The sequence below is a fragment of the Myotis myotis genome, unplaced genomic scaffold, assembly GCF_014108235.1.
Source record: "Myotis myotis isolate mMyoMyo1 unplaced genomic scaffold, mMyoMyo1.p scaffold_m19_p_3, whole genome shotgun sequence".
Classification (NCBI taxonomy): Eukaryota; Metazoa; Chordata; class Mammalia; order Chiroptera; family Vespertilionidae; genus Myotis; species Myotis myotis.
In genome coordinates this window covers 200,417,012-200,444,348 of record NW_023416335.1, presented here as the reverse complement: position 1 = coordinate 200,444,348, position 27,337 = coordinate 200,417,012, and the positions used below count along the sequence as shown (strand labels likewise).

The following is a 27,337-nucleotide window of genomic DNA, read 5'->3' as shown; positions in this document are numbered from 1 at the left end:
AGATTTGCTTTTCTTGTTCAACGATTCTAATCTGACATCATGTAGCTATAATCATAGCATTTTTCTTAATTTGGATGAAACCAGCTGTGGGTTTAGAAGTTGTCTGTATATTTCAAATGACTCTGTAATGCTCTCTGGTTAACAGTGAATCAACAGAAGTTTTAGAATTAACATAATTAAAATGTCCATACTGCCCAAAACAATCTACAAACTCAATGCAATTCCTATCAAGATACCAATGATGTATTTCACAGAACTAGAACAAATATTCCAAAAATTTACGTGGAATCATAAAAGACCCCGAATAGCCACAGTAATCCTGAGAAAGAACAAAATTAAGAGGAATCATGCTACCTGATATCAAACTATATTACAAAGCTATAGTAATCAAAACAGCATGGTACTGGGATAAAAACAGATACAGATTAATGGAACAGAATAGAGAGCCCAGAAGCAAATCCACACCTTTATGGTCAATTAATATTTGACAAAAGAGGCAAGAACACACAATGGGGTAAAAGCAATCTATTTAATAAATGGTGTTGGGAAAATTGGACAGATATGTACAAAAAAATGAAACTAGACCATCTTCTTACACCACATGCAAGAATAAACTCAAAATGGATTAAAGACTTAAATGTAAGACTTAAAAACAAAAATCCTAGAAGCAAACATAGACAGTAAAATCTCAGACATTTCTCAGCAATATTTTTTTCTGATATATCTCCTTGGGCAAGGAAAACAAAAGAAAAAAACAAATGGGACTGCCTTTGTAAAACAAATTTTTACACAGCGAAGGAAACCATCAACAAAATAGATAATCCACTGAGTGGGAGAACATATTTGCCAATGATACATCTGATAAGGGATTAATTTCCAAAATACATAAAGTACTAATACAACTCAACAAAGAAAGACAATGCAATTAAAAAATGGGCAAAGGACCTGAACAGACACTTCTCCAAAGAGCACATACTAGTACAAATGGTCAAGAGACATGAAAAAGTGTTCACTGTCACTAATCAGGAAGATGCAAATTAAAATGAGATATCACCTCTCGCCTATCACAATGGCAACCAGTGTTGGCGGAAGATGTGGAGAAAAGAGAACCTTCATGTACTGTTAGTGGGAATGTGGACTGGTGCAGACACTGTGGAAAGCAGTAGAGTTACCTCAAAAAATTAAAAATGGAACTGCTTCATGACCCCACAACTCCACTTCTGTAATTATACCCAAGAAACCAGAAAAACTAATTAAAAAAAACATACGCACCCCAATATTCATTGCAGTATTTATAATAGCTAAGATTTGGAAGCAGCCCGAGTGTCTTATCAGTAGATGAGTGGATAAGCTGTGGTATACTACTTGGATGGAATACTACTTGGCTGTAAAAAAGTAGGAAATCTTACCTTTTGGGACAGCATGGATGGCCCTCGAAACTATGATGCTAAGTGAAACAAGCCAGTCAGAGAAAGACAAATACCATATGATTTCACTTATTTGTGGAATCTAATGAACAAAATAGCAACATAGATACAGAAAACAGACTGCCAACTGTCGGACTGAAGGGGGTTTGAGGGGTGAAAAAGGTGAAGGGATTAAGCAGACAACAGGTATACTTGAAACCTACATAATTTATTGTTACCCCAATATATTCAATAAATTTTTTAAAATAGAAAGTATTAAGTTGAAATATTTAAAGTGTGAACTTCTTTTGGTATTGTGTACATAAAAAATTCTAACAATTGTGACTTGGACTGTCACAATTTGTTTACCTCCAAATTTAGGTTTATAGGGAAATTAGTAGTCTCGTCTACCTTTCTCCATTTCCATGAGTACTCATGTTAAAATGGTACATATTACATATGTCAAAGCTATCAACTATACCCCAGACTTTATTGGGACTTGTTTTGATCTAGTTGCATTTAGTTGCCCTAGCTCCTTAAATTTGTGGCTATTTCTTTCCTTGGTTTTAACCTTAAAACTTAAGTGTTTTAAATGTTTTTACTGATTTCAGAGAGGAAGGGAGGGGAGAAACATCAATGTTGAGAATCATGGATTGGTGGCCTCCTGCATGCCCTCCTACTGGGGATCGAGGACACAACTGGTGCATGTGCCCTGAACAAGAATGGGACCTTGATCTCCCAGTTCTTAGGTCAATGATCAACCACTGAGCCACACCAGCTGGGCTAACCTTGAAACTTTTGAAGAGTACTGTTCACACATTCTTGGTTTGTCTGTTTTTCTCATTAGGCTAAGGCTATTGATTTCTGGAAAGAATACCAGAGGTGAAGTGTCCTTATCACATCCTGTGAGAGGATACATGACATCACTGGTGATACCAACCTTGATCACTTGGTGAAGGTAGTGGCTGCCAGGTTTCTATGCTGTGAAGTCACTATTTTCCCCTTTCATACTCTATTCTTTAGAAGACAGTCACAAAGTCCAGCCCACACTCAAAAAGAGGATTATCTTTTCTAACTATAAATTAACATTTTTAAAAATAAAAATGCAAGACACTGGATATTTGGGACCTTTTGTATTTTTATACACATGACAAGATTTTACACCAAGAATAGTCAGTTAAATAGTACAAATTTACATTCATGAGGAATGTTAAAAAAAAAAAATTCAACTAAAAAACCCTCTTCTTTAGGTGACCCACGATTCCAACATTTTACAGTGCAGGGGAGAAGGGAGCTGGGGGAAGCATCCAAAAGTCTCTCCAAAAAGAAATGACTTAAATTTCACATTCCCTCTCCACACAGGATCCAAATGGTGAGAGTGTAATTTACAATTCATCTTTTTCAGCTGAAGATTTCTGTGAAAACAAAAATCAGAAGACATTAAAAGCTAGCAGAAATAAAACCCTTAGCTCAAAAGGTTCATATGTGGAAAAACTAAAGAATGGGCCAAGCCTATTTCCATTATTTCAGCTGTAGACTTAAAACTTACCTTGCTAATCTGCAAAAAATTTTAGATAATTTAGAACCCACCAAAGGTCAATGGCCCCTGAACACAATAAAAATTTAATACACCCTAATGTTACCATATAGTAAGGGAGAGGAAATGGCAAAGAGGATAGTAGCATTGTGGGCTATGGAAGGATCTGTTTAAAAACATCTCAAGAATGGATGACTAAAGTAAAGGAATAAAAGAAGTGAGATCAAAGTATACACTTTAAAGAATAAAAATGATTTGCTCCAGCTTTTGAATTTGATATGAGATGCCTATTTGGGGGCAGATCTCTGTAAGTCTGACTTCTTTATGTTACAGTCCTAGCTTTGCCAGAAATAAGAATGCAAGTCCCATTCTTGATTAGTACCTCTGCTTTTTCATCTTCATCATCTGTTCCGGCATCCATGTCTTCGTCTTCGTCTTGCTCTGTGTCTTCTGTGGCATCCTCTGTTGTTTCTTCAGGTTCTTCTTCAGGTTCTTCTTCGACCTAAGGGGCAACATTTATGAACCCATTAATGAATCTATTTTCACTTTGCTCATTTAAATATATAAGATCACAATCCTCCAATTAGAGTTAACACCCAAGCTACCAAACTGAGATAAGACCAAAAAAAAGAATTTCTTCTATAAAAAGAGAATTTAATTTTTAGCATACTACAAGACACTTGGGATTCAAACACTTAATAAATTATTTCTAAAAAGTAGAAATTAGTCCAACTTCTGAGGCATATCAATCCTGGGAAGCCTATTCTTAAAGGAAAATGAAGCCTATGTGGGAAGGTTGGGAATACAAACCTTTGCATCAAGGTCAATGTTTAAACTGAGGCGCAGCATCCTTTCTATCCTATCTCCATATGCTTTAGTGTCTGGTAAAAGATATCCTGACCTCAGTGTTGCTGTTTCAAATAAAACCACGGCAAGATCCGAAACTGTCTTGTCCTCTTCATCTTCCTGAAATGGAAGAAATCACACTTTATTAAAAGGTACAGAGTATTTAAGATGAAGGAGTATGGCTGTAGTGTGACTCACCTTAACTCGCCGAAGCATGTCTTTGATCAGAGGATGTCTGGGATTGATTTCAAATGTTTTCTTCTGGCTGGCATAATAACTGTTAAGGGATAAAAAATGAACATTAACAGTCCAGCTGGCACAGCTCATTGGTTGAGCGCAGATCTATGAATCAGGAGGTCATGGTACATGCCTAGGTTGTGGGCTCAATCCCCAGTGTGGGCTGTGCAGGAGGCAACCAATCAATGATTCTCTCTAATCATTGATGTTTCTATCTCTCTCCTTCTCCCTTCCTTTCTCTGAAATCAATAAAAATATTTTTTTAAAAAAGAACATTAACAAACACCAGATTTTAGGGTCCATACAATTCCTTTTTTCTATTACTTTCATAATTACAGTGAACAGCTCTTAGAGAGATCAAGATGTACTCTTACTGCTACATCATGCTTTCCCTTTTAAAGGGGGATGGACATGCTTAGATGATAGAGTTAAATAAAGAGAACTACTTTATTTACTAATGAATCCCAAGTGCCTAGAACGCTGTTGAGTGGATGAACTGACTTAATGTCTTGTTCATCCCCACTTAATTCATTCTCACTACCTTAACTGCAGCTCTGGTTCCCACAGAGATCTGAGTTGTCTAGGCAGACTCTGGGTGTGTGCAAATAACACAGTCTCCATGATGCCTTCACCAAACTGGTTCCATAAAAAATTAATCGCTGCTTTTATCTGAGCTCAGTTCCCAATTCTGAACATACCCTCACAGTCCCTAGCATTTTACTGTCAGTGGTGACTGTCCTCTCTCCTATAGCTGCATGCTGAGGACAGGGGAACTACAGCTGTCCCCGTCGTGGTATACCCAGGGTCTGTGCTGGGCTAGAAGATTAGGACTTCATTTGTCATCCCGACTAGTCTGAATGGCACAAAAACAGCAGTAATACCTACTTTAGATCATCAATGTGTAAGTGCAGTAGGTGCTCAAATGCTTATTGAATGAAAGGTAACTAACTTCCTGTTAATGAATAATTGAATGACTACTATGGCATTGCAATGGGATAAGCAAAAACCTGTTCTCTCCACCTGACATTTATAATCTAGTCAGGGAACAAAACAAATAAGCAAGATAGCACCTTACCATTTTGTTGTATAAATATGTATTGATGAGTCGTGCTAATTATGAAATGTATGTGCATGTGTGTAAATACATACTTATCTTAGTAAATACATTTGTGAGAAGAATCCTTAAGCTAAGCCTTGGGGGAAAAAAGTATGATAACTAGGTAGCAAATATGAAAGAAGCTACTCCAAGTAGAATAAGAGAATAAAAGTAGGGAAAAAACTATTTTCAAGGCCACTGCTGTGACAATAAAATGTAAGCTTGAAATATTTCTTAAAGGTAAAAGGTACTAAAGATCCACTTACCTCCAATACCTGGACCTTGAGTTCAAAATACTTAACTCATGGGTCATATTTTAGCTTTAATTTTGTGGCTCATACTATTTAGGTTAAAAAAAGACTTAACTCTTTTTTGAGAAACACAATTGTCATTGACCTCATCTGAAACTAAATCTAAAAATGTAAAAGAAGTCTAAATACCAAGTCAAACATACAGTCTAATGAAAAAATACAGTTTATGTGTAACATATTAAGAAAACTTGCATTTGTATATAAAGTACTATAAAATAAATCATGAGTCTAAAACCTTTTCCTTAGAAATCTGATGTAGGAAGAATCCCTTTGTAAACTTGTTTTCTACCTAACATATAGTGGACACTTATAACACATCAGTTCCTTAGAATATAATGCCAGCTTCAATATGGAAGGCTGGACAAGAGCTAACACTGTGGCAGGAGCTTTCTTTTCCCAAGGACACTCACTTTGTAGAGATGTCTTTGCCTGTTTGGTACGCTTGAGCTTTCATGATTCTCTCCATGTTGCCAGACCATCCGTACTGGCTGGCCACGAGAGCACATGGAGACTCTGTCAGGCGCTGAGATACCACAGCCTTTTCAATCTGGGAATAAGAAACCGAAGTTAGATACCTATAAATATCAACAGTTAAGGTCATTTGATAATTGCATTTCAACTCTTCAAGGATTCATCACTTAAGATCCTAAACATAGAGGCAGGCCATTCATTAAAGTACCTCTCATATTCGTCAGAGCCACTGTCATTTTATAATCTGAATTTTTCTGTCAGAAATACTTAAACACCAACTTTAAAAATATAGAAAAAACCCCCCAGCACCTACATAAATAACCACTATTATCCTTTTAATTCTTTGCAGTTCCTAAATTTTAAGCTTGTCCTCCCAATAATTTAACCATATTAAATGTTGTCTTGACAAGTTTTAATGGTTGTAAAGTAACCAGTTTCTAAGTGTAATTTGTTGGCAAGACAAATTTTTTAAAAATGCAAATACTAAAATTTTCACACTTTCTAATTTCCACAAGAATACCTTGTCCTTGAGGGCTTTATCTTTCATCCAATTGAGCAGAGGCTCAAATTCTTTCTCAAGTGCTTCACGATTCTCCTTAGTTTTCTCACTTTCATCAAACTTCACTCCTTCCTTGGCAACATTCTGGAACCTCTTCCCATCAAACTCAGGAAGAGCCTGAATGCAGTATTCGTCCACAGGTTCTGTGAGATAAATCACTTCATAACCCTTTTTCAGAAGTCTCTCAACAAAGGGAGAAGATTCCGCCTACAAAATAAAGGAGATTTAAGTTTTCCAAGTCTAGCCTTGATATGTTAACGTGTTCATCCCAATAGCTATGTTTACATATTACTAACAACCTCATTTACAGGTAGAGCATTAAAGAGGTGCAGAGAATACAGTGACTGACCAGACCTCATACCTGCTACGGTTCAAAATTACATTTAAGTTTTCCCTTTTGTTCTCAAACATTGGCTATAACTTCCCGCTACAAACCACAATCCCTGACAATTGGCGTTCATCTCACCTCTTTTCTGCTGGACCCAGCCATGAAGTAGATTTTGTCCTGTTTCTCCTTCATTCTTTCCACATACTGGTCTAGACTAGTAATGTCACTTGGATGATGAGAAGACTGGAATCTAAGAAGTTTGGCGAGACGTGTTCGATTTGAGTGGTCTTCAATCACACCAAGCTTGATGTTGGTACCAAATTCTTTCCAAAAAGTATCATTGTATTTCTCATCAGCAATCTTTTTTATCATGTCCAGAGTTTTACGGACAAGCTTCTTTCTAATCACCTAAACAAAATTAAAGAATAACTGATTAGAGAACTTCATCTCAATACAAGATGTAAAGTAGCAGGCAAAAGAGACAAGGACAGGGCATTGTCCTTGCCATCTATCAAGAGGCAGGTTATGATGAGCACTCCTATGCTGGACTAACTAGAAACTAGTTGTCAGTGGACATAGTCACAAGACTGCTTTAATGTTTATGTTCTATCTTCAGACTAGGTAGAGGGTGTGCATGTGTGTGTGTGTGTGTGTGTGTGTGTGTATATGTTCACTATGTAACTCTTTTGACTTTTCTATATGTTTGAAGTTGCTTTTTTTTTTAATTGCATAACTGGGGAAAATAATAAGATTCTCAGGATTTGAGTATTCCAGAATAAAATTAAATTCACCTGAACAACCAAAGACTAGTTTCAAAATCTGGTAACTCTATTAATGGAAACTGTCCTTTGTGGCCCAATCAAAGAGCAAAGCAGCCAGTCTCTTCCCAGAGGTGCTCACCTTAAGTAGTTTATGTTGCTGAAGAGTCTCACGGGAAACGTTCAAGGGGAGATCATCTGAATCCACCTACATATGGTAAAAGAAAGTTCAGTGAGCAATAAAAACACTGGAAAAAGACAAACTAAACAACAAAATTCCCCCTTCTCGCAATCTTCAGATACTTACAACACCTTTGACAAAATTAAGGTACTTGGGCATCATATCATGGAAGTCGTCAGTGATGAACACTCGACGCACATATAGCTAAGGAGAGACAATAAAAAGGTTACTTTGGGAAACTGTACTTTCAAATTTAAAATTCTGTTTACATTACTTAAAAACCCACCTTAATGTAATCACTCTTCTTAGATCCATATTCGTCAAACAGACCACGTGGAGCAGAAGTAGGTACGAATAAAATTGACTTGAAGGTAACTTCCCCTTCAGCAGTGAAATGGATATAAGCCATGGGGTCATCACTTTCCTATGGAAAATTGGTACTTCGTTATGCGAAAGGCATAAAAAACAGTGGTACAAAGACTAAGTAATTTATTATGTGGTACAGTCCAGTTTAGCTCTTAATAATAAAGTTCCCTGCCTGGCTGGTGTGGCTCAATGGTTGATCAACTTATGAACCAGGAAGTCATGGTTCAATTCCCAGTCAGATCCCCAGTAGGGGGCATGCAGAAGGCAGCCGATCAATGATTCTCTCCGATCAATGATTCTCTCATCACTGATGTTTCTGTCTCTGTCTCCCCCTTCCTCTCTGAAATCAATAAAAATATATATTTAAAATAAAAATAAAAGTTCCCTTACCAAAAAAGGGGTGGGGGAGGGCCTGGAGGGAAAAAGAAGCAACTAAGATGACATGGTTGTTTTGATGGTGACTGTCAATAACATTATTCCTAAACTCAGGAAGGTTCCACTTGTGTGAGAGAAAAAGATGGGGAAACCGCCATCCTGCCTAAATGGCAAAATACACTAATTCATGAGTGTACTGGCAACCATAGAAAGTACTCAGGCACAGATTTTTCCCAGGGTTTTGGACTATAGCAGTAGATATAAAGAGGTATGTAAATAGCTACAAAAGTGTAAAGACAGAAATTCTCTACATTGCATTTTCCATTACTGTACCCACATGTGGCTATTCCAAATTGAGATGTGATTATGATAAGTGTAAAATATACAAACAGACTTTGAAGACACAGTACAAGAAAATCCCAAAAAGTAAACTATCCTATCTAATAAAAGAGAAACATGGTAATTAGCGTACGACCGCTACCCTTCCCATTGGCTAATCAGGGCGATATGCAAATTAACTGCCAGCCAAGATGGCGGCCGGCAGCCAGGCAGCTTGAAACTAACATGAGGCTTGCTTGCTTCAGTGACGGAGGACTCCAATGTTCCTCGCCTGCCGCTGCAGGCCTCTGAGCTGCAACTCTAAGCAACTATGTTACAAATATAGAAGCTAAACAAAACCCCAGAAACCTGCTTTAGTCCGTCGGGCTTCAGCCAGCAGGATCGCAACATTGTTTCAAATACAGAAGGTAAACAAAGGCCAGAAACCTGCTTTCAGCAGCGGAGGCCTAAGAGCTGGAGCCAAGCCTCAAAACTAAAGCTGGCCCAGAATAAAAAAAAAAGAAAAAAAGGAGAGGTTGGGAGCTTTAGTCACCTGCCAGCCTGAAAACAGCCCTCAGCCCCTCACCCAGACTGGCCAGGCACCCCAGTGGGGACCCCCACCCTCAAGGGTGTGTGACCAGCTGCAAACAGCCATCATCCCCTCACCCAGGCTGGCTAGGTACCCCAGTGGGGACCCCCACCCTGATCCAGGCGGCACCCCAACCCCCACCCCACGGGCCCTGCTCTGTGTGTGATGGGGTAGAGCCATAACCTCCCCATCGGCCCTGCCCTGAGTGTGCCAGTGGCGGCACCCCAACCCCCTGATCGGCCCTGCTCTGTGTGTGACAGGGGGCGCTGCCCCAACTCCCCTATCGGCCCTACTCTGTGAGTGACGGGGGGGGGGGGGGAGCTCCTCAACCCCCTGATTGGCCCTGCTCTGTGTGTGACAAGGGGTGGCGCCACAACCTCCCCATCGACCCTGCCTTGAGTGTGACAGGGGGCGGTGCCCCAACCCCCCCAATTGGCCCTACCCTGAGCGTGACTGAGGGTGGCATCGCAACCTCCCAATCCGCCCTGCTCTGTGCATGACAGGGGGCGGTGCCCCAACTCCCCAATCGGCCCTGCTCTGAGCCCGACCAGGGGCTGCACCTAGGGATTGGGCCTGCCCTCTGCCACCCGGGAGGGGGCCTAAGCCAGCAGGTTGTTATCTCCCAAGGGGTCCCAGACTGTGAGAGGGCACAGGCTGGGCTGAAAGACCCCCCTCCCCCCTGAGTGCACAAATTTTTGTGCACCGGGCCTCTAGTAATTATATTGTACATGTTGAACTAATATTGTTTTGGGTATGTTGGGTTAAATAAAATATATTAACAATTAACTTGTTTCAACATAAAAAAAAGTGGCTTCTAAAAATACCCTATATAATAAAAGGCTAATATGCAAATTGACTGAACCATGGAACAACCAGTCGCTATGATGTGCACTGACCACCAGGGGGCAGATGCTTAACACAGAAGCTGCCCCCTGGTGGTCATTGGGCTCCCACAGGGGGAGCACCGCTCAGCCAAAAGCTGGGCTCACGGCTGGCAAGTGCAGCAACAGTTGCGGAAGCCTCCCCTGCCTCCGCAGCAGCACTAAGGATGTCCGACTGACATCCCCCAAGGGCTCCCGGACTGCGAGAGGGCACAGGCCAGGCTGGGGAACCCAGCCCTGAGTGCATGAATTTCCTGCACTGGGCCTCTAGTTTAAGATAATAGTATTGGCTTACATTATATTTCTAATACACAATTGCCCTAGATGAAGTACCTTTATATACAGTAGAACATTTGAGAACCAAGGGAAAGTTTTTAGAGTTTTTAAAGGATGGTTGGATGTTAATATTAAGGAAAACAAAGAAGGTTAAGTAACAAATCAATAAATGGAATAAAGAGTAAAGGACAAACAGAATCATGGAATATTAAGTTCTATCTAGTATGCTAAATAAGTGCATTAAACTATTCTATTTTGTACAAAATGTGGTTTGGGAAAACATTAACTTGGAACAGTCTTAATCTCTGCTAATTTTGGATTAAGAGTTAAAAGAAGGGATCATTAAAAGAAAAAACAGAGTTAGTAATTATTCCTACTTAGGCATGCAATGACCTCACAGTAATTATTTGATGTTGTAAAGAAGCTCTTTAAAGAATCAGTTAAAAGCCACTCAATAACACAACTTTGTTTTATGGGTTCTATAGTAGAAACCAAACATACTCATGGAGGTATAGTTTTTTCTATAACACAGACCTCTTGGCAACCTGGTGAAGCCTACAGATTTCTTCTCAGAGTAATTTTTTTAATGCATAATATAAAATACACAGGATTAAAAAGGAAATCAATTGTAAAGTAGTTACAAATTATTTTAAACTTATTTTGGAATTTAGTACCTTTTATCACATTTTTCTAAATAATATTTACCTTTGAAAATGATTTGTAGAAAGCTTTATATTCATCCTCTTCTACTTCTTTTGATGGTCTCTGCCATATTGGTTTGATATCATTCATAAGTTCCCAGTCCCAGACAGTTTTTTCAACCTGAAGTTAACAATATTTAATTAGTCTCTCCCAGCAGTTACAATAGTGGAAACCATAGCTTTAGGACATTTCAGAAGAGAACATGGAAGGAACAAAGGATACCTCTAATCTAGTATGGTTCCTGCCAACTATATAAAAAATTAAAATAAAAAAGGGTCAACATTTAAGAGTGATTTAAGATTGATATTTAATATAAAAAGACAATTGGTTATCATTCTAATTAAAAAGCCAATTTTTTTCATTATTTTTAGCTAAAATGTTATTTCTTGAATATGTTTTGAGACTAGAAGGATATACATATTATATATTTCCTGACTTATAGAAAGCCAACATCTTACAATAAATATTCCTAAAACCCCACCACAACTTCTACCTACTCTGCTTCCTGAGTAGGCCAGAGAACTACTTTTATAGTTAATACCTACTTAATACCTACATGACAAAAGAAGATGCAGAATGCTTTTTAAAGATTTTAAACTTCAAAACATATAAGCCACCAGTCCTGAGCAATATATAGAAGTCAGGAAACTCTCATAAAAATGAGCCGTTTGGCACTTACAAATTTCTAGGAGAAACATATGTGCAGACACACACACACACACACACACTTCTGATTTTTTTATAAGATGGATTCAGCATTTGGAAAGAACCTTTAAGAACTGAAGCTTGCCTCAAATGAGTGCATACTTGGGGTTTTCTAATATATCCTGAACAATATTTTAAGGAGGACATAAACCAGATTTACTTTTTTAGTTTTCGGTTTCTTTTCTTCTTCTTCTTCTTCTACTGCAGCTTCATCATCAGATTCTTCCTTTTCTTCTTTTGCTGTTTCTTCTTCTTCTTCCATGGGTTCCTCAACAGTTTCAGTCTGTTGAAGTAGAAAGTAGAATTATGGTTAAACTCATTTCTTTAAAGATTCGGATTTCATCTGTAGAATACAGAACAAAAGGACAGCTCAAAAAAATAGGTGGTCTGTAAGGAAACCCAAATACCTGAACTAGAGAAAACCACATTTAGCTTTCTTTAAATATTAAATACTAGAGGCCAGATGCACGAAATTTGTGCAAGAGTCGCCTTCCTTTCCCCGGCTGCCGGCACCAGCGACCCAGCTTCCCTGGCAGCCCTGGCTTCGTCTGGAAGGTCGTCCAAAGGACGTCCAGTTTAATTAGCATATTACGTTTTTATTATTATAGAAGATTTTAAAATGTGCGAAGGTGATACATATAAATTTTCAGCAATACAGATTTACCTTGCTGCTCCATACATAAATAGGAAAGTTTATGAACTGTGAGTACTTCTTGACGAGATTTTTAATTGTATCCAATTCAAGGTAATCAGATGCTTCTTCTTTTAAAACAAGGCTGCAAGGGAAAGAAGATATTTATAGGCACATCCATGGTTTAAAAGAGTTGATTATAAATTTGCCTTCATAACAATGCTAATAGCCAATAGTTCTGTTTAATCCAAGATATCCTCTCTATTAAGAAAATATTAAGAACTTTCATCACCAATAAGGGTTTGTGAGCAAATACACCAAATATGGGTATGATAAAAAAAAAAAAAAAAACTTTCCTTGCATTCCCAAGTGGAGAATAACCTTAGTTCCAAGTTGAAAATGAAAATGTCCCCAACCTTCTAAATATATTGGGCTTTTTCATTTGAAAAACTGAAATCTTAAGATAGCTCAAGGCAAGAAAACATTCTAGAGAAAAGTGGAATTATATGCACTCTAAAAGTTAGTCTAGAAATCAAATGATTATTATAGATAGCAAACCCCTAATAAAAATGTTCCTTTAAAAAACTAGAAAATTAATCTGAACTATTGTTATATCTGAACCATCCAAAACAGTAGCCATCAGTCAAATGTAAGTATTCAAATAAAATTTGAAGTTGGTCTTCACTTGCACTGCCACATTCCAAGTACTTAGTAATTCCCATGTGGGCAGAACATTTCCACCAGAGTTCTACTGGACACACTGGCTTAGCTAACTCCAATACAGAAAATTGTAGCACTGCATCTTCTTCTTCCTTACTGCCCCCTCTGCAAACCCTTCCCTCCATCCACCAAAAATAACAAATCACAACATATTCTTAAACAGAGCAGGTAGCCCATATTTTGATGTTTGTGCTCCCAATAAAAATGAAGGAAATGTATCCATGGTTCCCTTCCCCCTTCAAAAGTTAATAGTTTTGCCCTGACCGGTTTGGCTCGCGGATAGAGCGTCGGCCTGCAGACTCAAGGGTCCCAGGTTCGATTCCGGTCAAGGGCATGTACCTTGGTTGTGGGCACATCCCCAGTGGGGAGTGTGCAGGAGGCAGCTGATCGATGTTTCTCTCTCATCCATGTTTTTAACTCTCTATCCCTCTCCCTTCCTCTCTGTAAAAAATCAATAAAATACATATTTTTTTAAAAAGTTAATAGTTTAGTAGCATTTGCCAACAAGAAGACAGACAGTATACATGACACAGCCTAATGAGGTGACAAAGTCTCTGGTCTCAGAGCAGAGTATCTTAGAGCTGCTGAGTTGGGGAAGAGTTCAATTTTGGATGCAAGCTGAAGCTGATGGTTTGACATCTTAGTGATATTTAAATGGCAATTAGATATATGAACAGACCATTAGTGAGCTCTTGACCGGAGTCAACAAACTGTGTACGGCTGGCACCCACATACGAAATTCTTTTATTGGGCCCTAGCTGGTTTGGCTCAGTGGATAGAGCATTGGCCTGCAGACTGAAGGGTCCCAGGTTCAATCCAGTCAAGGGCACATGCCTGGTTTGCGGGCTCAATCCGGTGTAGGGTGTGCAGGAGGCAGCCAAACAATGATTCCCTCGCATCATTTATGTTTCTATCTCTCTCTCCCTCTCCCTTCCTCTCTGAAATCAATAAAAATAAAAAAATATTCCAATTCTCTTAAAAAAAAAAAAAGAAATTGTATTGGGACACAACCTCATCATATGTTGTCCATGGTTGCTGTCAGCGACAAAAGCAGAGTTGAGACGTGACAAATCCTATGATTGCAAGCTTAAATTATCTACTAGCTAGCACTTTAAGAATTAAATGAGGAACATAAGGATAATGAGAAAAGGACTCAAACTTAACTTTTAAAGAAAGAGAACATCAACATTTAAGAAATGGGCAAAGGAAATATAAAAAGATTTGTAGGGTCATGGAAGCTAGGTAAGTGGACAGTCTTAAGGAGTGTGTAGAAAAAGCCAATTCTGTAGACTACACCACAGGAAAACTAAGAAAAAAAGACAATCTATTGCTGGGAGCAATGTCATTTAAAAAATCCCCAAATCCACTGGATTTAGTAACAAGGGTTACTGGTGAATTACTTCAATGGAAAGGCATGACAAAAGGTGAAGTAGCAGCAAAGGCAAGTGTACTTTATTTTTTTTTAATAAATTGTTGTTTTTCCCCTTTTATTTTTTTAAAATAATTTTCTTTTACTTATTTTTATTGGTTTCAGAAAGAAAGGGACAGGGAGAGAGAGATAGAAACATCAATGATGGGAGAATCATTGATCAGCTGCTTCCTGCATGCCCCACACTGGGGATCAAGCCAGCAACCTGGGCATGTGTCCTTGACCAGAATCAAACATGGGACTCTTTAGTCCACAGCCCGATACTCTATTCACTGAGCCAAACCGGCTAGGGCCAAGTGTACTTCTTCTTTTTTTTTAATTTTATTGATTTTTTTACAGAGAGGAAGGGAGAGGGATAGAGAGTTAGAAACATCAACGAGAGAGAAACAACGATCAGCTGCCTCCTACACCCCGCACTGGGGATGTGCCCGCAACCAAGGTACATGCCCTTGATTGGAATTGAACCTGGGACCCTTGAGTCCGCAGGCCAATGCTCTATCCACTGAGCCAAACTGGCTAGGGCCAAGTGTACTTCTTTAAACTCAACTGTGGAGGGGAGAGAAATAGTGTGCCCAAAAGAGGATGGCACCACCTGCCTTCGCCCTACCTCAGAGACCAGGACATGCTCACACTTTGATGGGAAAGAGGGAGGTGAGTGGGAGGGCTGACTTTAAAAAATGGGGTAGGAATTAATTTATGCTAGTCTCCAAGGAGGTAAGATGAGAGATCACAAGTGGAGACTAGTTTTAGGAAAAAATGTAGAATACCACCACCTTCATTATGGTAGAAGCAATAATATTTCATGATCTCATTTAATCCTCACAAAATTTCTCATAAGGGCACAGTAGAGGCTACTTTAAAGGTATGAACAGAGATGAAGTCCTGGATATAGGGCAGGATCTTGACTATGTCATTTCCTGGACTTCACTCTCCATTTTCCTTTGGCCACTCTAGACTTTCAGTTCCTCAAATAGGCTTGTCTCTGAAACTTTAAACATGCTGTGCATGCTGCCTGGAATATTTGAATTTATCGCTACTTCAGAAAGGCTTTCTGGTAAGGAAGGCGTCCCTTAGCTTCTTTTCTAGCACTTGCCACTCTGAAATGACTTCATGCTCTCCCCCACTTACTAGAATGAGCCATGTGAGAGCAGGGACCACACCTGTCTTATTCTCTGCAGTAGCCTTAAATCCTAGCAGGTAATAGGCATTCAAATGAGTATCTGTTGAGTGAATGGTGGGGTAGGAAGACTTGAAGGAAAAGGCAATTTGCCCAGGGAAAGCAGAATCCGTTGTAAAGTTTCACTTACTTATCAAGCATCCATGGGACTTGCATAAAACTGCTCTGATTACCTCATTCATACAAATATTTACCTGTCAAGTGTTAGTTCTGGGAACAGAGCAGTCAACAAAATGTTTGCTTTCATAAAGCTTACATCTCGGCAATCTTGCCCCTCTCTCAGCACATTAGCATCTCTTGGGACATCATTTTCTAGCTCTTTCTAGTTGAGAGATGTGATTACCTATACTTAATGAGAGAGGGCACTGGGGTATGATTATTAGTGATGCCTCCTAATGAGACTAGGAGGTGTCAATGTTAATAACAAAGGCAGGGAAAGGTAAATTGGGACGAATAAATTAGTAAAAGTACTGAAATGAAGTCCTCTAATTAGCCTTCATTAAAAGAACATCTGTGACCATGAAGACAGGAAATGTTACCCTTTGGGATAAAGAAAATTGGTCAAAATAAGATATATGCATTTTTTCCTATTTGGATATTTAGTGCTAAGAAAATTTAAAACTGAATTAAGGGGGAAAAAAGTGAGACCTCAGGCATATAACATGTGAGAAATAATTTCTCTATTCTAGAAACTTGCAGGACTGGGTAAGTCTACTTCACTGTGATGTAACCAAGTGATACTGGGCATAAGACCTGTCTCATATATACTAACAATAGTTATTGGCTTAAAATGATTTCAAATTCAATCATTTCTAATTATCCTCAAACAGGACTACAACCCAATTACTATCACAGATCTTAAATATTTTAATGGTCACCCAAGGAGTCTCCTCTCATCCAGTCCTGCCATCCTCCAGAAAACTTGAATCCTGTGAACACGCTCTTCCTCCATCCCTTTATCCATGATACTCCACAGACTGAGTCCAAGTCTTGCTTCCCTGAAAACCTGGACCAAGCCACTGCTCTGAGGCCTCATCTGCCTTTGCCCCTGAAGAGCTAACCCTTCCTACTTATGTCCTCTACATACAGTAGCCATCATAACTCTGTGTTAGGTCCTCAAACATTTCTTCAAGTGATGAGAACAATTCAATTTCCTCATTTTATAGGCAAGGAAATTATTGGCCCAGAATAAGCCATTTGCCTAGAGAGCCTGAACTGGAGAGTCAAGATCCTCATTAGGACTATCAATTATTATTATTAGGAATTAGTAACACTCACGTAATTGTCGTTCCCCGGCCTAGAGTGTTTCCTCTTGGGTCAGCAATTACAGAAAATTCATTGGAGTCAGATTCCCAGATGTGCTGGGTATCGTTGTTGTGTTTCGATGTGACAATAACCTTATCTGCTACAAGGAAGGCAGAATAGAAACCGACACCAAACTGGCCAATCAATTCAGAAGTTGATTGGCCATCTTCTTGTGCCTCAGTCATTTTGTTTAAAAACTCGCTTGTGCCAGATTTGGCAATGGTACCAAGGTTTTTAACCAACTCTTCCCTGGTCATTCCTACACCAGTGTCTGTGACATGTAGCAGGTTCTTCTCCTTGTCACACTAAAGGAAAGACAAAAACAAGATAATTATATTTGCTTAATACTCATGGTATGACAAGTAAATATTGAGCTATTATTGAAAAAACTCTCAGCTTTGGGCAACATCAATTCCAAAACAGAAAACTAAATTGAGATATTTTCCTTCATACTCCTTTATGGGCTTTTCAGAAAATGCACATGTTAAGTATAAGCATCTTTCTTTATAGAGAATAATTTTAAATTTAGTGTGTTTGCGAAAGTATCCATATAAAGAGGGCAGAGACTGATCTAATTGTCAAAGGGCAGAAACAGACTAAACAAAACAAATTATTTTTTAAGAAAATATTCAGTAATAAAATTTTATGTTTTGCCTATTTCTTTGGTAGAAAATAAAAATCCACAACTCGAATGACTTCTGGGTTTAGAATCTGTGGTGATCAATGTTTTTATTGAATATTCCCGACTCTCTGCCTTCTAGAAACATAATAGGAATATGCTCCCTCCATTTATGGCTGTGTGAGGCCATATGACTAATTCTGGCCAATAATTTGCAACCAAGAGTGTGGCTTTCAGTGTGGAGCCTCTAATTGATGGAAGACCCTCCAAGCTTTTACACCATGGCAACCAGCTACACTCCAGATGGCTGCTCTAACAGCCTATGTCAGGGAGTGATGATGATATAAAACAAAGGCCACAGGCAGCCTGTGACTGAATTAAGCCAGAGAGTAGCAAACTTTTTTTGTAAAAGGGCCAGAGAGTAAATATCTTAGGTGTTATGGGCCACATGTTCTCTGTCACAACTACTACTGAACTCGATCATGCAGCACAAAAGCAGTCACGGGTAATATACAAGCAGGCATGGAAATGTTCTGATAAAACTTTATTTATAAAAACAGGCAGCAGGTTGGACTTGGCCCATAGGCCATATTTTGCTGACCCCTGACTTAATTCCCTGAAATTTGGGGGAATATTTGTTACTGCAGCATAACCTAGTCTATCCTGACCGATTATGGGTTCTCTGTCACGAAGGTTTCTTTTTATTTTAAAAGAAAATTATTTTAAGCTTACCTTAATTTTTACTGTTAGTTCCTCATTTCCAGAAAGAGCATTTTCATCTGTCAGTGATATTAGCCTTATCTTATCTAAAGCATCAGAAGCATTTGAAATCAGTTCTCTCAGGAAAATCTAAATGGAGGCCAGATTTAATACAGTTAGGTTAGTCTCAAGATACACAAGACGTTAGATTTAATGTCAAACTCATTTTATTGCTCCTCTGTACTCTAAAAAAGCACTCTATGTAAAGAGGTGGCTTTACTCTCTTGGTAAAAGGAGGTACAGCTCTTTACACAAAAGACTGTAGCAACTAGAAGGGATATCTGAATTGGTTAAGAGCAGTAACACCACTCTACTTGTGATCTTCAGGTAAGAAATGCATGAAGCCTGGTTAGCAATGGTCTGTAAAGACTCACAACTGTCTAGCAGGCCATGAACATATTTGGAGGGGAAAGAAAAAAGAAGGGAAAATGCTTAACAACCTCCCATCCCCCATAATACCCCACCCCCACTCCACACACACTGTATCTAGTAGCAATTCTTGTATATACACTACAGGGAATTGAAATCTTACTACTTATTTAGAATCACTAAGTACATTTACTATGAAAGTGAACAAGTGTGCTACCATACAGAGAAAAATATTTATCCTAGCCACATGTTGCTTACCTCCTTATTTTTATACAATGAATTGATGATAAGTTTCATCATTCTGTTTACTTCAGCTTGGAAGGCAAACTTTTCTGATTTCTCTCTAAGTTCTCTTATTTGGGATGCATTTAATCCATCCAACTGAATAGCTTCTTCTTCCCTAAAAAGTAAATTTGACAAACAAATAAGCATTGCTTGGTTCCCTCCAAAACTGTATGATCTGTGCTGAGAGCACAGGAGTCTCTTAAGATTAAAAGGGTTAAAAGGATAAATTGGAGACCTTTATAAAATATTACTAATCTATCATCTCATTATTATTTTACCACAGCAGTAGGTTACCTTTAACACTGCATTGGAAATACTCAGTTCTTAAAAATGTCAGAAAAATAAACCCAACTCTCCTCTACTAAAAAGCAAAGTCACACTCATTTATGTTCCCTCACACGTGGAACCGCCCCTTTGCCCAGGGAAGCTTTGGCCTCTACAGGTCTACAAAACCAAGTCCTAGGAGGACATACTTTAAAGCACTGTTCAACTGACAGAAATCCTCTTTTTAAAATTACTAAGGACACCCCAAGTACAAAATCAACTAAAGGTCTTTTCTAAATTCCTAAGGTATATCGTGCTAAGTATTCTGCCATGTAGTTATCAAAATAATTTTCAAAGGCATTCATTCAAGTCGGACCATTCTTAGGGGCAGATTAGGAGATTCTTATGTGTGCACATGCTTGATACATTTTTCAGCTAATTAAATTCGGGGTGCTACACTTCATCTGGACTTTTGGAATACAAACAAAGCCACAGTTTTCCAGTGTTTAGAAGGGTTTATACATATAGTTATAAATGAACACAAACCTCTGTACTACTTCATCATCTGTCCTTGAGCCTTCTCTACTTTTACCCAGATCCTCTTCTACTGTGCCATCCACGTCGACTTCATCATCAGCTCGGACTGACCCTGAAGGAAGATTTAACACCAAAAACCTCTTAAAACATCGATGCTTCATGTAGTTCTCAGAGGGCAAATAAAAAAGGTAAGGACAGGGGATGCAAAATTCAGTTTTAAATACGGGAGATGGGTGTGGGAGAATGGATCCACTGGTTTAAATATCCAATGTAAACCCACGTCCGCATATTTCTTATTTAAGTTCAGATACTGAGGTTCCCCAGTAGAAGCTGAAATACGGAGGCTGCCATCACTTCTACGGAGCCAGCCTCGATCCTTTATAACTTAGCGGATTTGATACCAGGATCCCTCCACATTCACACGTGTTGCGCGCAGGCCAAGGCAGGGCCTCCAAACTGACCATGCCAAAAACTAGCCTTGAAATCACAGGTCAGAGTACAAACAGGATTTTGTGCAAACTCTGGCGAGGGGAACTGAAATCGGGCCCAGGGGCCTGAGAAGGGGAAGACATGTAAGGAGCTGGAGCACAAGGGAACCCAACATTGCCTCTGCGGTGATCCAGGACCTCCGCTCCCCAGACCGGACCTAAGAAAGGAAACGCGCGTTCGCGAGGAGTCGCAAAACATGGGGGGCGGGGGTCCCGGAGCTCAGGCCAAAGGTTGAGGCGTGGGCAGAAGTCCTTCCGACGGGGCCCCAGCAATGCTCTCGGGGGAGCGGGAGCTTGAGTGAGGCCCCCCTGCGAGGTGGCTGAGATCTGCCGGCACGGACATTAGGAGAGCTGCACGCGATTTAAATAACTCCGTTCTCTTTTTTTCTTTCCAGCGAAGCAAGAGTAAACGACAGTCCCTAAGCCTCTTTCGAGGAAAGGCGATGGTCCCCAAGGCGCAGCGCAGACCCGGTTATTTTGTCCCCCTCCCAGGCTCAACGCCCCTAGAATCTTCGAGAAGAGGCCGCGTTTGCGGAGGGGGGACGTCCCAGGGTGCCCGCTCCTCCGGGATCACTCACCGAAGGTCAGCAGGACGCAGCAGAGGCCCAGCACCCACAGGGCCCTCATGGTGCGCGGCCGGTGAGTCTCAAGTCTCCTTTAATCGCAGGAGCCGCCTCCGCCCCGCCACCCCAAGGCTCAGATCCTCACACCTCACGCCGCGCGGTCCGCCCACTACCCCCAAGCGGGTCCGACCGCTTTTCACCCCACTTCTCGAGGGCGGGGGACGGGAAACACGAACCCACCAATCGTGCCGCACCACGCACTCTCTATACCCAATGGGGACTTGTGGGGGGGACCGCAGTCCACCAATCGGAGCTGTCCAGGTGCGGTGCCCCATGCCCGAAGCGTGGCTCCTTCCGATTGGTCAGCCTTAGCCTCTTTTCTCCAATCAAATGGCTCCGCGGGTCCCTCTCACGCGGGACCGCCCCTTTGCCTGGGAAGCTTTGGCCTCTTTGGGAAACAGTCCGGTAAACGTCAGGTCAGAGCACATCCCTCTTTTTGCTGAGGTCGCAGAGGAACTACTTCCGGATCCTAGAGAGCGTTTATTTCGTGACCAGGGGAACGGTAGCCGTGGCGACGCGTTCTTCAGCTTTCCCCTATCTACGCGTGGGGTCACGCTGGGAGGATTCCAGTGTGACTTCCCTGTCAGCTTTCTATTTGGCAGAGCATCTCGGAAACGAGAAACACGGGAGAGGTTGAAAATCGCAAGGGTGCTTTTAGATGAAGCGTGTAGAGATGGGGGAGTTGTGAGCCTATATAGTTCCCGGCATGCAACATACTGGGGTACACTGCATTGAACACTGGGAATCGTAGTCTTTGACCAGCAGCCTAGTTTGGCCTTTTCGTCTGCATTTTTCCAGCTTGTCTTTACGTGAAGTCTGCGCTGCGTGATTTAGAATTTATATTTTGTTCTGATTGCGGTAGCTGACAGCTTTAAGAAGCGGGACTAAAAAGCCGCCATGCCTGGGCTAAGGCCACCTGGTGTTAGGCAAGTCGGCCTCTCTGGGTCTGGATTCCGCCTCTGACTCGGAGACGCACGTTTCCGAAAACTGGCTTCTCGTGAGTCACTGGGGCAGCCTGAGTCTTCACTTCCTCTGCCCGTTCCGCTGCCGGAATCCCGAAGCCTCCCTAATTTGGTTTACAGAAGAGGGTTTGTTTTGTTTGGTTTGGTTTAATGGAAATTGCGAGCAACTTTGATGCCCTCGGCTTGCTCCTAAAGTTGGCCCTAGTCTGCTGTAGGTCAGGAGAATGGTCGCGAGGTCCGGTCTAGCACAGGAAAAGAAAAAACAAAACAAAAAACTCTTAGTTTCACAGGGGCAGGAGGATACACCTGCAGGTATTTGAAAGCAAAACCTGTGGGGCTGCAAATGAGAGACGGAGTGTAACTTTGTAACTTGATAGAAATACCCAGTCAGCGTCCAGAAGGACAGACACCACCAGGTGTCTTTCCTGGGAGGGAAGTCCTCACACTCAGCTTGCGCCTTTGGACATATTTTCTGTCTCTTTAACCTAGTCTTTAGGTACCCCTCACCCACACCCTCTCTCTCCGGTTTCCGTTTCCAAGAAAAACACTCCCTTTCTTATTGCTAGGAAAATTGAACTTCGAATTTGTTTTCAGATAATCATCCAAATTCCTGAAGACAAGCTTTTCAGTGATCGTCTATCGTAATCTTTTATAACTTCCCTTATTTAGGTGTGCAGTCTTACTTCTGTGGTTGGTGTGTACACATTGTGGTGGTGCCTTATTTACATCTGCCCAAATTACCTACATTTATTATTAGTAAGCAAAAGGTAGTTTACAAAGCTTTTTAAAATGCCTCTGTGCTTGCATCTTTTTTTTTTTTATATAAAGAGGATACTACGGTGTGAATTACATTCAGAAATCTCAGAATTGCATTTTTGTATGTTTTAACTCTTGTTTATTTTTTAATGTTTTTTGAAGATTTAATTGGCTTTATTAAGCAATTCATGAATTGGGCAGCATCTCATCTTGCAATTCAAAGTGGCTCCCTCTTGTTTACTTTTTGTATTTTGAAAAAAAGATGAGTTCCTTCACTTTTCTACATTTCACAGCTCAACTTTTTTACATTTTTCTCTAGCTCTGAACAAGTAAGCAACCAGTTCTGAAACTGCAGATTCCATTGTAACCGTTCAGTGGTGGGTAGTTTGTGTTGCACCTGAAGGGAACTGAGAATGAGACGTGCCCAGATGCATTGTTTGAAGCTATACTTTTCTGCAGGTGGTGATGGGTATTTATGAGACAGACAAACACAAGACAGTAGGCTGGCAGAAGAAGATGGCCAGCTATTGTCTGGCTCAGCTCGGCCCCTTTAAGACAGGATCCCTAGCTGAACGTCCTGTAAAAGAAGTGGGAAGCTTACTCAGTTCCCAGCCTTCCTGTTTCTCACCTATTGGCTCCACCTCTTCTGACTCTTTATTTTATCGTCAGTTCCTATCTTTTTTAAAATATATTTTTATTGATTTTAGAGAGGAGAGGGGAGAGAGAGATAGAAACATCAACGATGAGAGAGAATCGTTGATCGGCTGCCTCCTGCACACCCCACACTGGGGATTGAGCCCACAACCTGGGCATACGCTCTGACTGGGAATTGAACCGTGACCTCCTGGTTCCTAGATTGATGCTCAACCACTGAGCCACGCTGGCTGGGCTCGTCAGTTCCCATCCTCGCATAGTTTCTTCAGAACTTATATTCCAGGTTGATTATTAAATTGAATACCTTTCGATCTGATTCCCTTCCTAATTTTATTTTGTCCCTTTTGACACTATATATCCATGGACATACTGGAGACAGCTCCCTTTGTTGTTTTGCTATTGTTGTTAAGCTTCTTGGAAGGAAAAACTAGCTAGGCAAAGGGGTGCCATTAGGGACGGTGGATGGTTCACCTGGTAATTACAGGTGAAATCGGCAGTGAGGAGTCAGGGAGAATGCAGGAGACCATGGCAGGAGAGAAGTTGGTATCGGAGCAAGAAGGAATGGGGCTGAGCACCAGGGTGAATTTGTTGGTTGGTTGATTGGTTCACTCATTCATTCATGCATTCATTCACTCAGTATGTGTTGGAGATCTGGTATGTGCCAGGTATTATGCAAGGTGCTGGCAGTGTAGAGGTAAGCAATATGGATATGGTCTCTATTCATACAGAGCTTGAACAAATATTAGCAGTGGAATTGCATCATAAGCACATGTATCTTATTTAAACTAAAGCAAAAGTATAAAAGAATGATTGCAAAAGAGCATGTGGGAACTATTTTGGGGTGATGGAAATGCTGTTGTTGATGTTGGTGGTTAAAACTCATCAACCTGTACATTTTAAAGAGTGAATTTTCTGATATGTAAATTATGCCTCAAGCAAGAACAACAACAACAAAACAAACAAACTAAAAGCAGCTATCATTCTAAACAACAAAACACTAAAGCCCATATTAGGAGGAATCAGGAACCAGAGATGCCTGCTGTTGCCAGTATTGTCCCATACTGCTTAAGAGCATCTAACAGTATGACAAGAAAATGAAGTGATTTTAGAAAAGTTGAAGTCTTTTATTTTGAAATTCCTTCTTACTGGTGAAATGATTGTATATCCCAGAAACCCAAGAGATTCTAGTTAGAAACACACACACACACACACACACACACACACACACACACACAGCATAAATACGAGAACCTGGTAAATTACTGATTATATGATAGATATATAAACATCAAGCCTTACTCTAATCTTGCAAAAACACATAAGTAGAAACTTTAAATAAGTTTCATTCATATTAGAGACAAAACCTATAAAATACTTATGAATAAACTTGACAAGAAAGACAGCTCCTATATGAAAAAAACAACGATAAAATCTTATTAAAGAATATAAAACAGCCCTGGCTGAGTGGATCAATTGGTTGGGGCATCATCCCATGCCCCAAAAAGTTGTGGGTTCAATTTCTGATCAGAGCACATACCTAGGTTGCGGGTTCGATCCTCAGTTGGGGTACATACAGGAGGCAACCAACTGATGTTTCTCTCTCACATCGATGTGTCTGTCTCTCTCCCTTCCTCCCTAAAAATCAATAAACATATCCTCAGATGAGGATTAAAAAATATTAAAAAGAACATAAAACAAATGGAGGACTTGGGTCAAGTACCATACCCTACATATTATCTATTGCTGTATAACAAATTACCCTAAAACTTGTAACAAATTACCCCAAAACTATGCAGGTTAAACAACATTCACTCATTACCTCACACAGTATGTGTCGGTCAGGAATCCAGGAGCACTTTGCTGACTGGTCTGGCTCAGGGGTCTCTCAGGGGCCACAGTCATCAGGGCTTGGCTGGGCTGGAGGGTGTCCTTCCATCACGGCTCACTCGGATAGCTATTGGCAGGAGGTCTCAGGTCCTTGTCACATGGCCCCCATAAGGCTGCTTGAGGGTGTGCTCATGGTATGGCAGTTGGCTTTCCCCCAAAGAGAGTGCTGATCCAAGTCAGAAACAAGGCAGGAGCTGTAGTAATCCATGACCAACCTTAGAAATCATAAAACCATCATTTCCCCCAATAACCCTACTCAGTGAGAGAAGGGATTACACAAGCATGTGAATACCAGCAGTCAGAGATCACTGGGGCCTTTTTAGAAGCTGACTGCTGCCCACACCCTCGCTTTATTTATTTTATTATTATCTTTAAATATATTTTTTATTGATTTTTATGGAGAGGGAGAGGGATAGAGTTAGAAACATCGATGAGAGAAACACGGTCTGCTGCCTTCTGCACGCCTCCTACTGGGAATCCAGCCTGCAACCAAGGTACATGCCCTTGACCGGAATAGAACCCGGCTCCCTTCAGTCCAGCGGCCAATGCTCTATCCACTGAACTAAACCAGTTAGGGTCTGACCTTCACTTTATTAAGAGAAAAGCTCTGTCATTTTCAGCTTCTTTCGTGAAGGATCGGCTCATAAGTTGGGGATAAGAAGCATAAGGTGGGAATTTCCCCAAATCCAGGAAGGGGATTCAGATGCTGCAGAGTCAAGAATAATAATAAATGTCCACTCTGTTCGAATATGCAAAGAGATCAGTGCAACCGAAGAGAGATTCAGAAATAGTTTCAATTTAATAGGCGACAAAAGTGACATTTCAATTTACAAGGGAAAGGATAGTTTGTTTCATAAATGATGCTGGCTTTGATTGGTTACCCATCTCTAGAAAAATAAAGTTGACTCCTGTCCTACTAGTACACCATATAGAAAATAAAACCAGCTTAGAAGAAAGTAAGAGAGCCTGTGAGTACACGCTAGGGGTTAGGGAGATCTTCTGAACCAAGATTCAGCATCCAGAAAACACAATGGACAGCCTTAGATTTACCAGGCCTCCTCCTTGATGGGCCTTGAACTCCAATTTTGTATTATGGGCACTAGCATTATGAGGCTGCTGAGCTTTGCTTAGCTTATCAGCCTGCCACCCTCTTCTAAGATCATTGGTTCTTTGTGGCACAAGAATCAGTAAGTACTTGTAGGCAAAAAGCAGCAGAGAATGTAGAGCTCACTTCTCTAATTTTCCTTTCTCTCTGGAATCTTGTTTGCTCAACACATGTTGCCTGGGTCTCCTCAAATCCTGGTGGCCTGGGTGGCTGTCTGATGCCTTTAAATACATTCTCAAGTATCGTATCCCGTTTCTCTAGTTATTTTGACAGGAGGGTTAGTCTGCTTCAAATTGTCCATCATAGTACAGTTGACCTTTGAACAGCATGGTGTTGGGGCACTGATCCCCTGCACAGTTAAAAATCTGTCCATACCTTTTGACTCCCCCAAAACTTAACTACTAAGAGCCTTTGCTCACCAGAAGTCTTACCAATAACATAGTCTATGAACAGATTTTGTATGTTATATGTAGTATATACTGTATTCTTACAATAAAGCAAGCTAGAGAAAATGTTAAGAAAATCTGATGCCAGAGAAATTAATGGGCCAGACTTCCCAGACACGAGTGGGAGTGAGGCTCTGGGGATATGGCTAAAAGAGGCATTTTCAAAGCCCCCATGGAGGATGGGACGTGGAAGAAGGCTTTATTGGCACAGAGTTACATGTCTCAGGTGGCCATGTCCCATTTCCCCCAAGCCAGCCCTGAAAGGGGCAGTTGGGAGTTCAGCAGAGCTAGAAAGAAGACCAGCGCCCAGAACTTCCATGCTATGCTGCAGCCAGTGTGGTCCAGCATTCAGGTGGTTACAGCTCATTAGTCCCATGTG

General features: G+C 40.6%; 1 protein-coding gene across 2 annotated transcripts; it reads right to left on the bottom strand.

The window, feature by feature from the left end:
- Positions 1-2,524: 2,524 nt before the first annotated feature.
- Positions 2,525-21,277, bottom strand: HSP90B1 (heat shock protein 90 beta family member 1). 2 transcript variants are annotated; one of them, XM_036298605.1, is made up of 18 exons: positions 21,104-21,277; positions 20,047-20,149; positions 19,210-19,351; positions 18,556-18,672; positions 17,178-17,509; positions 12,607-12,718; positions 12,103-12,225; positions 11,241-11,357; positions 8,017-8,154; positions 7,857-7,934; positions 7,692-7,757; positions 6,930-7,199; positions 6,425-6,670; positions 5,844-5,980; positions 3,988-4,066; positions 3,754-3,909; positions 3,326-3,445; positions 2,525-2,821 (listed from the first exon to the last, which is right to left on the bottom strand). In XM_036298605.1, the coding sequence occupies exons 1-18, from the start codon at positions 21,150-21,152 to the stop codon at positions 2,792-2,794; spliced, it is 2,415 nt and encodes an 804-aa protein (XP_036154498.1). In that variant the 5' UTR covers positions 21,153-21,277; the 3' UTR covers positions 2,525-2,791. The 2 variants fall into 2 exon arrangements, with proteins under 2 accessions (XP_036154498.1, XP_036154499.1); XM_036298606.1 differs by lacking the exons at positions 19,210-19,351; positions 21,104-21,277 and having other exon boundaries at positions 20,047-20,125.
- Between the last annotated feature and the right edge of the window lie 6,060 nt (positions 21,278-27,337).

Excerpts from the sequence above, each read along its gene's own strand:
- HSP90B1 (XM_036298605.1), bottom strand. The coding sequence starts at position 21,152 with ATGAGGGCCCTGTGGGTGCTGGGCCTCTGCTGCGTCCTGCTGACCTTC. Across the intron at positions 3,910-3,987 it reads ACATGCTTCGGCGAGTTAAG|GAAGATGAAGAGGACAAGAC; the intron begins GTGAGTCACACT and ends CTTCCATTTCAG. Across the intron at positions 3,446-3,753 it reads ACATTGACCTTGATGCAAAG|GTCGAAGAAGAACCTGAAGA; the intron begins GTTTGTATTCCC and ends GTTGCCCCTTAG.